The 9,666-nt window shown below is 47.6% G+C and overlaps 1 protein-coding gene across 8 annotated transcripts; it reads right to left on the bottom strand.

Moving 5' to 3' along the window:
• Positions 1-285: 285 nt before the first annotated feature.
• LETMD1 (LETM1 domain containing 1) lies at positions 286-9,268 on the bottom strand. Of its 8 annotated transcripts, none has more exons than XM_047786621.1 (9): positions 8,793-9,266; positions 8,102-8,253; positions 5,911-6,026; positions 5,230-5,312; positions 3,199-3,385; positions 2,973-3,074; positions 2,716-2,868; positions 2,180-2,276; positions 286-1,257 (listed from the first exon to the last, which is right to left on the bottom strand). In XM_047786621.1, exons 1-9 carry the CDS (start codon positions 8,912-8,914, stop codon positions 1,175-1,177), a joined length of 1,095 nt encoding a protein of 364 aa, XP_047642577.1. In that variant the 5' UTR covers positions 8,915-9,266; the 3' UTR covers positions 286-1,174. The 8 variants fall into 8 exon arrangements, with proteins under 8 accessions (XP_047642577.1, XP_047642578.1, XP_047642582.1 ...); XM_047786622.1 differs by having other exon boundaries at positions 286-1,285; positions 8,793-9,264; XM_047786623.1 differs by lacking the exon at positions 286-1,257 and adding an exon at positions 1,292-1,807.
• Between the last annotated feature and the right edge of the window lie 398 nt (positions 9,269-9,666).

Genomic DNA, 9,666 nt, shown 5'->3' with positions numbered 1-9,666 from the left:
CTCGATCCTGCCTTGTCGGAGCGCTTCCCACCTGCAGTCCCTGTCTTGGGGCCCATTTTTTAATTCCATTACTATACAGGTACATACACATGAAATCTCTATTCCTCGTCACCATCTTAAAATCCAGCAAGAGGATCAACTTCCAATCAGCTCCTGTGTAACTTCCATCCCATCAGAAGGTTCTATTCCAACCAATTATCTCCCCATTAGTTAGGTTATGTTGGTCAGTCTTGTGAAAGGCGCCTTAGTAACTGATTAGGGTGTGCAGAAGTAATTTCCAGCAACTGGTTTCAGGCGGTCTTTACTTGAGTTTAAAAACAGTACTTCATGCATTTACAGTAAGTTACTACAGGTCACTGATAACATGTAGGCCGAAGCTGAACCCAACTTACTCTCTCGGTGTAGACCTCGCCTGGCCTCCGGGGCTGGACAGTAATTAGTACCTTACAGGATTGATCCATGGCCCAAAGAAGGCAGCCACTGTCAGTTACAGTCGGATCGCTGCAACACAGTGGAGGGAGCAAAGAGTTTAAGACTCACGGGCTGTAGCAGAGCCCAGAAATTAAGACAAGGGAGGCGAAGGCTGTGAACTCTGGTGGGGGGAAGGGGTCAAGTAGCACTTGCATTCCCTTTTTGCTTTTCCATTAGAATGTTCCCATAAATTATTCAGTTACCAAAAAGAAAAAAAGTGTTCACAGGATTTGAAAAAAAAAAGAGTGGTTAGTCCAGTGAGGAAAACAGAAATAAAATCCCAATTGTTTGGTCATGTACCAAGTGTTGAGGGGAGCATCAAAGCACGTGCCCGGCTGTAAAAGCTCCAGGGTGTTCCCCTCGGCAGCCAGAACTGCCCTGAACAGAAAGAGCTGCAAAGAACATGGCAGTGGCCAAGTCCTAGGCCGAGAGGATCCCACCTGGGGCAAAAGCCCACTGCCTGGGAACCGAACCTAAAACACCACAGTAAAAGCGCAGTGCAGAGGCCACTGCCGGCTCGGGTGGATTCTGAGGGGGCTGGGATGACACCTCATGAGCCACCCAGGTGAGAGGTTTCTCTCAGCTCCAGTTCGCACAGGGGCGCCACACCCTGAGGCTGTGGCACCTGCCCCTCTGCCTCCCACACACCTAACAGTGCACACAGACTCTGCGGACAAGCGCCGTTTGGTCCCACGCCGCTGTACTAGGTGACCGCAGGGCAATGCCATCCGCTCCCCGGTCGCTCAGCGCCTTGTCCCGGTGTAGTTGATGGAAAGCAGGACCACGCTGTGTAGCAAGAGGGACAGCTCAGCGTCTGAAAACACCATCAACGTCAATGGTCAGACCAGGGCAGAGTCTGCCTTCTAGCTACCTTGTCACGCAGGGCTTGATACCAGAGGCCAAGGGCAGGGAGCTGTGACATTAAGAGGCCATTGTTCTCAAAGTCCCACTTTGTTCTGGTCCCCACATGTGCGCTTTCTTTCCTTCCACTGCACATCTATATCTATTCATCCTCATTTCTGGAGGCTCACGTGGTGGCAGGAGGAAACGCAGCAATGGTAATGGTACTAAACACACTGTCACTCTTCAGGTCTTTCGGGTAGAAGGTGGTCCTCCAGGGACATCTCTCAGTCCCAAGGAGATTCGTGGGCCTATCCTGACGTTCAGAGGCTTAGAAAACATCCTAGCTGAAGGTTCCCAACCAGAGACGTGCAGGCTGAATTCCCACCTGCAGATGCTTGTTTAGCCAGCTGAGTGTTTTCTGCTTGCATCTGATCCGGCTTCTCAGCTGGGACAATTCTGCTCCAGGCCCCCTCCCCGAGTCAAGGGGCAACGTCTGGAGACATTTTTGGTCGTCAGAACTGGGTGAGGGGGGTGCTACTGGCCTCAAGTAGAGAGAGACCAGGGATATTGCTAAACGTCCTAGAATGTATAGGGGAGTCCCCCTCACCCCAACAAAGCATCAAGAGCGCCGAGGTTGAGAACCCTTGCTTCACCCTCAGGCTCCCACGCTCCCAAGTCCTCCTCCTGTCTTGCACGGCCCACCTCATTACCAGCCCTGCCCCTGGAGGCGAAGTGAGTCGCACCCCTTCAATCGGACACATGCATTTGATAAAGGTCTCATACTACCTCATAATGAACTCCAAGTAACCTTAGAATACAATACAAAAATGGGTTTTCGTGGCATAACCATAGGGACTGGTCTTACCTTTCAGGCTGCAGGAAATCTGCAGCCATTCTCCCAGCCAAGTTCGACATCTCTCTTCAGCAATATGGGTGGAATTCAGGCCACGAAGATAACAAGCCTACATTACTCAGAAGGGAAAAGATCCTTAATGATCACAGAGCCAGGGTGCCAAGAAAGGGTAAACCCATGGCTAATCCCAAACCTCTTTAAATAAATTAAGACTGCATCCCCACGAGAAACCTTTCACCATGGCAATATAAACTCTGATGTGGACAAGATCACAAGCTAAGAAGCCCAACTAATCTACAGCAATGGATGTAAAGTGTAGTGTCTTGGTTCTTGAAGGGCCAGATGAAAAGAAGCAGAAACCAAGACTGCTGTGAGCAATTCCTTCCTACTAGTTAAGATCACTCAGAGAAAAAAAGACAGGGAAATGAGACAAGAGAATAAAGTGCCTGGCTCAGCTACAACAAGACAAGGCGCCCCTTGGAGTCACCCAGCCCCGTGAGCTCAAAAACCCACCAAGGACTGAGGGCTGACTGCCATCAAGTGCTTACCGACTTCACCTCCTGAGCAGTCAGCTGGCCAATCCCCAGCTTTGCCAAAGCCTGGTCCAGCTGGTGAATCACCGTGGTATGAGTCTTTAAACGGTGTCTCAACAAGACAGAAGGCAGATAAGGTGTGAGAAGCATGGCTCGACTCAAGGCTCTCTGTGACACAACAACACAGGGGGAGAAAGTCAACTCGGTGTCGCCGCAAGGAAGAGCTGGAGCGAGGTGAGGCTGTGCAAGAAGGAAAGCCACCAAGTGCTCACCATCTGCAAAGCCTGGAGCTGGTTCATGCCCAGAGGATGGTCCGAGAAGCACTCTCTCAGAGCCAGGATATCATGTTTCGATGGGTGGGTACCACGTTGCATCTTGGGAGAGGGAAGAGATGGGCAGAGGTCAGGAAGGTTCTGGTTGGCTCTCTTACCTCGTTGCAGTGCGCTCTGCATCTCACAAGAGTCCTAGCTTGCAGGAAGGGTTAACGTGAAGGAATACCTTGCTGCACAGCTCGGTCATATGCCACTGGAGTCCTGCATCAGAAACGAGAGGGATAACTCTTTCTAAATAACTAAGGATTTCAGGGTGGGACTGATTCCGGAGAGCATGATAGATATCTAAGAAATCAATTTGTTGCTTTGGGGTCCAGAAATGTTGGATCAGCAGTTGCCTAGGAAACAGGTACCTGGAAAGAAAAGGAATCACAATGTCACTTGCTGAAACTGGCATTTTTCAAAGTGAGCTAAGAAAGCATTTAGCAGGCATGAACGCTAGGAAGAAGAGAGAGACACTCGTTCCCTACCTCGCTGTTCCTTCTTGTAAATGAGTCTCAGACCAAAGTGTAAAGACACACGGAAGCCCAATCTCAAGCAACATTACTGAGGTTATGTAAAAGGAAGCAGTAACGGAAGAGCCGTGCAGACAGCAATCGGATAAATGACTCCTTTTGAATTAAAGCACACAGCGAACACGTTTTGGACAGAACTGCAGACAGAGCCAGACGCTATGTGATGTCGACAGCCTCAAACTGCAGCACAGTCCTATGTGTATACAAAACGGATTTTCTCCAATTCATCTCTCTCCACGTGTGGTGGTTTTATTTTTTAAAAAAGAAATCCTTTTTATTTACTTATTTTCTGCTTTCTTAGGGCCACACGGGTGGCATACGGAAGTTCCCAGGCTAGGGGTCGAATCAGAGCTGCAGCTGCCAGCCATAGCCACGGTCACTAGGGATCCAAGCCGTGTCTTTGGCCTAGATCACAGCTCATGGTAACGCCAGATCCTTAACCCACCGAGTGAGGCCAGGGGTCAAACCCATGTCCTCAGGGATACCAGTCAGGTTCTTAACCCGCTGAGCCACAACGGGAACTACCCATGTGGTGGTTTGAAAACATGGTCACAAATTCCCTGGCACTCCTCTTATTGAGAAGTGAGGTCTCCGACCCCTGCTTTTTAAAATCTGAGTGACTGCGCCAATCAACAGAACTAAGTCTGTTTGACTCCTGAGCCTAGGTATAAAAGGTCACGAGTTTCCTACCTGCTGAACACTCATTATTAGAGCCCTGAGCTGCCACGTAGTCATCCCACTACTCTGAAACCGCCACACAAACGAGGCCACGTGTAGGCACCCCGGTTGACGGTTCCGGTCTTCCCAAGCCATCCCTCCTAAGGCATTCAGACCTAAGAGTGACCTCAGACTGTCCAGCCACCAGTTACACATCACTGAGGGACCTCTGTCAACACCACATGGAAGAGAAAAATCATTCCCCCACCTGACCCTGCCCAAATTCCTGCAAGTCTTGAAAATGATGCTTGGTTTCTTTTTTTTTTTTTTTTTAGGGCCACACTTGTGGCATATGGAGGTTCCCAGGCAAGGGGCAAAATCAGAGCTACAGCTCTAGCCTAAGCCACAGCTACAGCAATGCCAGATCTGAGCCACATCTGCAACCTACACTGCAGCTCATGGCAATACCAGATCCTTAACCCAATGAGCGAGGCCAGGGATCGAAGGCTCGTCCTCATGGATGCCAGTCAGATTTGTTTCTGCTGAGCCATGATGGGAACTCCAAAATGATGCCTGTTTTAAGCTATTAGGCATCTGAGGCTGTTTGTTACACAGCAACAGATTACCTAGAACATGCACGGTCAGACTCTAAAACCATCATCTTTGGATATAAGGTAAAGTTATAAAGACTTATTTTATCAGAATATGAAATCCATTTTTCTCCTGAAGATAAAAATTTGCTCCAAGTTGCTATGGCTCTCGGGGAGTGGGCTGCTGCCTCCAGGGATGATGGAAAGGGTCATTATCTTATTTCATATCCCACAGGAGTAGCTAAGAGATAGGGAGAGTCCAGCTCACCTACACCTACAGCCATCCCAGTGACCCAGGCAGCTTTTATAAACCTTAGACTAACGAGAAGATTGACAGCCTCTGCCTAGCTACTGAAATGGCAAGTTCTCTTAATTTGTAATTTAAAAAAACCTACATATCTTCAATACGCTGGGGAGATAGAACTCTGTACTCACATTAGCAAGAAGACCAGGTAGTTGGCAAAGGGTGGAATGGAAAGAATACCTAGGAAAAGACACTTGTTGACGTCTCGACGGAACTAAGCAGAAATAAACACAGAGGAAGTTTTAACCCAAGTAAGTTCTTAATACAATGAACACTCCCTCCACCCCCCCTGTGCAGTCAACTTCTATTATAGCCCAGATAAGGATCAAGGTTATTTCTATCTACCTTCAGTTGGTTCAGTTCCTTGAGGACAGAAGCCCAGATTCATTCACTTTTGTATTCCCAACAACCCCTAACATTACACCGAAATCCCTCAGTAAATTCTTCCTCATTTGCAGAATGGATTCTAGATTCTTACTCTCAGCTTGAAAACTATCATCAAGTCACCACCAAATGATACTTTGCTGCTGCCTTTTGGATCTTTCCTTGCAGATTCATACATGTTCAGAAATGAATTGGATTTTACGGTTTACAGCTTTTATTCAAAACGTCTGTCAGAAACTCTGTGAAGCTCTGCTACGAAGGGTCCATAACTCGGAATGAATCGATTCTGACAAATAATCGGATGTCATGGCAAGGGGCGAAAGCTTGGTCAGTGGTGAAGAAAATAGCAAAGAAAAAAAATCCTTGAGCTCTGGGTTAACTTGAATTCTCTCACCATGAACTTCTGGGTATCTGGCCCCAGCCCATACCTGTCTCAAATGCTCCATCTCCCGGTATGAAAGTTGATGAAACTTTACATTGTGCTTCCACATATTTGTCTTTATTCTTCTAGCCTTTTTGGCATCAGCCCATAACATCTGCAATCCTGCCTCATTAAAGTAGAGGACAGAGTGTGATGTTATCCCAATTTGATCACCGCAGCTTTTCACTCCACGTTCACCCACCACTACATCAAAGCTTTAAACTAGGTCACTTGAAATTCTTGTGAGAACGACCTATATTTTGTTTCTTATCCTTCTCCCCCTGGCTCTCCCCCGCATGTCACTTCTCTTCCAGCCAAGCTGGCCTGCCTTCCATGATCTACCAGGGAATGGCCACCCCCTTCTGGTTCTTTACTCATTCTCCTTTGAAAATAAAGTTAAAGCTCTTTAGTCTCAGGAAGTCTTGTTCAATTAACCCTATGTATTTCCCCAACCCAATATTGACTTATCTCCTTTCTAGAACACTTTCATAATTGCTAGAATTCAACACATTTCTGTCTTTATTTTTTAGAGCCGTACCCACAGCATATGGAGGTTCCCAGGCTAGGGGTCAAATTGGAGCTGTAGCTGCTGGTCTATGCCACAGTCACAGCAACTCAGGATCCGAGCCCCGTCTGCGGCCTACACCACAGCTCATGGCAGCACAGGATCCTTAACCCACTGAGCGAGGCCAGGGATCGAACCTGCATCCTCATGGACACTAGCTAGATTTGTTTCCACTGAGCCACGATGGGAACTCTACACAGTACTAAGATTGCATTTTCTCTCTTCACCCCAAGATAATTCTTACATTGATCTAGGACTTTAGTTTTTAAAAATGCTTTCCTATTTACGAATGAAATGCTATAATGCCTAGGTTGGCTTCAAAATAATACAGCAGAAAGCAAGTGTATCAATGAAATAAGACTAATGGCTCTGAGTCAATAATTGTTGAAGTGAGGCTGAGACTATGGAAGCTCAGTTTATATATAATATTCTACTTCTGTGTATGTTTACAATTTTCCATAATAAAAGGCTTAAAAACAAAACATCAAAATACTTTCAGACTCTTTTTTCATTTGACTCTAGTTAAAAATCTAGAAGCAGACAAATCAGCCGTTCTTATCTCCACTTCACAGATTTTCCAAGTCCATGAAGCTAGTAATAATTATTATAATATTCAGAGCTGACAATGTGGTAGTTTACTATAATTGGTGTTACGATAAAAGTAGAGAGAATAAGAATAATTAATGCTACTTTTTTTTTGTCTTTTTGCCTTTTCTAGGGCCACTCCCTTGGCACATGGAGGTTCCCAGGCTAGGGGTCTAATTAGAGCTGTAGCCACTGGCCTACACCAGAGCCACAGCAACGCGGGATCCGAGCCGCGTCTGCAACCTACACCACAGCTCACGGTACTGCTGGATCCTCAACCCACTGAGAATGGCCAGGGATCGAACCCACAACCTCATGGTTCCTAGTCGGATTTGTTAACCATTGAGCCACGATGGGAACTCCAAAGCTACATTTATCGAGCACTTACTATGACTCAGACCCTAAGGGCTTAACTTGTATGGATTTATTTAATCCTCAGAACCATGTGGTTGATAGGTTCCGTGACTACCCTCATTTTGCAGATGAGAAAAACCAAAGAACAGAGAGGTTAAGTAAGAATCACACAGCTAGTGACAAGCTGGGATTTGAACCCAGGCAGTCTAGCTCCAGAGTGGACACTTGACACCATACCACCTCCTAGTAACCACCAGAGCTCTGGAAACATTCAGAAACTAAGTCCACGTGGTGCTATTTCTACAACATGCTATCTCCAGAGAAATCTGTGACAAATATTAGACCCCATTTTCTTACAAGCCAAGTCAACTGACAGCAGCTCTGTGCAGCCATAGCTCCCAGCCCTTCTGCATGACAAATAATTTCTACTACAAGCAGATGGGTGGTTAAGTGCAAAAACACTTCTGTTCCTCCTAGGTGTTGTCAGTAGTGTTTATCACAAAGTCTTCCTAGAGACATCCTCAGGAAGTGCCAGCTTGTAAGAAATACTTTAATGCTCCAGTATTTATACATAACAGAAGACATACCAGCTCATACCCCCATAGCAGAACCTGCAGACAATCTTACTTATTCTAACTCTTTGACACTGCCCAAGAGCTGATTCAATGGATTTTCATTTTAGTTTCATTTTTACCTTTCATGAAGATTGTATACAGGACATAGAAGCGGGGGAAATGACGACCCAAGAAACGATGATATTTCTCATGAATCACTTTTGTCTTGGTCGCCACATAAGAGATCAAGCTCTTCACATCTGTCTTTGGAGTAACGTGAAGCTTTGAAGACCTATAAGGAAGATCAAAGAGACTATCTGGGAGCCAGCCCTGGAAGCCATTTCTTGCCTGGGATTCCTAATGTCAAACACCTGCTTCAGAGAATGTATTTTAAGACCTGAAACTTCGGAAATCCAAGGAGGATATTGGGATCAAGAAGAGATAAGCTCTCAACTGAGAAAAACAGCTAAGGCGGATGAGAGGCCAGGCAAGAAGGGATCCCGGGAGTGCCGCGTTTGGAGAGTGCGGAAGGCCTGAGGGACAATTTGAGCAGCAGGCTGAGGCCAGAGAGGTGAGAGCCAGTTAAGTAGCAGTAAAGTCTGAGCTGAAAAAGGGAGGCTGAAAGCTAAGCTCAGAACACGTGGCGAGGGATTCAGACAACATGGGGCACTGAGAATTGAGGGTCAGGAAGCCAGGTGCGAATTCTGAGCAGAAAAATAATCCAGGAGCCAGGGCGTGGGACCCTGAAAACTGAGACAGAATGCAAACAAGATTGAGACACGTGGAAGGGCCTGAACGTCAAAAATGTTTTTCTCTCTGCAGATCCCTCACCGAGGGGCCCCCCAGGCTAGGCCAGAGCGAACAAACTGCAGCCTCCGGGCGACATAAGGTCCAGGGGGTACCGCCGAACCCCACAAAGCAGCCCGAGCCCAGCACACTCTGGAGAGCGCCATCTTCGCTGCGAGGGAGGGGGAAACGAGAGGAGGTCGTCTTCAGGTCAAAGTTCCCGTATGTCGCGTTCGTTCGATAACGCATGCGCCTTTCCTGACAGCTGATTGGTAACGGTAGACGGCTCGCCTAGCGCTGCCCGGGCGAAGAGCGGACGCTAAAGCTAATTGCGGAAGGAGGACCAGGATTGGACGCCGTCAGTACTTCCTGTTTTAAAGGCGCCGGAAACGGGCTATCCCCGAGGGAGGGGGTGCGTCTGTGCCCTTGGTTAGGTTATGATCTTGAGGATGTCTTCTCTTTGAGGGCCTTGTGACCCCTCGCGGTGATGCCCTGCGGCCTCCGGACTTCCTAGCGCCGCCGCTCTTGCCTTCCGTCGGTATGAGGAGTTTTGGGTTCTCGGAGCGGCAGGTGCCTGATGTCAGGTTGTCAGGGCCTCTGGCAAGGGCGCCTCCTAGGGACTGGGAGGACTCGAGGCGCCCTCTAGTGCCAGTTAACACTAGAGGGAAGGCTGGAGCCCTGGGAGCAGCCTCTGTGTGGACAAAGTCCTCTCTTTGCTTTTGTTAGATTTCTCAGAGTAGGTCTGTGGAATGTCTTTCCTTAAGCGTTTCTTGAAGACCAAGCTTGGGTCTTCTTCTTCTTCCCTTTTTTTTTTTTTTTTTTTTTTTTTTTAGGGCCACACTGGTGGCATATGGAGGTTTCCAGGCTAGGGGTCCAGTCGGAGCTGTAGCTGCGGGCCTGCACCACAGCCAGATCTGAG

Source organism: Phacochoerus africanus, chromosome 7, assembly GCF_016906955.1.
Source record: "Phacochoerus africanus isolate WHEZ1 chromosome 7, ROS_Pafr_v1, whole genome shotgun sequence".
In the NCBI taxonomy this organism is placed as follows: domain Eukaryota; kingdom Metazoa; phylum Chordata; class Mammalia; order Artiodactyla; family Suidae; genus Phacochoerus; species Phacochoerus africanus.
This window is presented reverse-complemented; position numbering and strand designations above follow the sequence as displayed.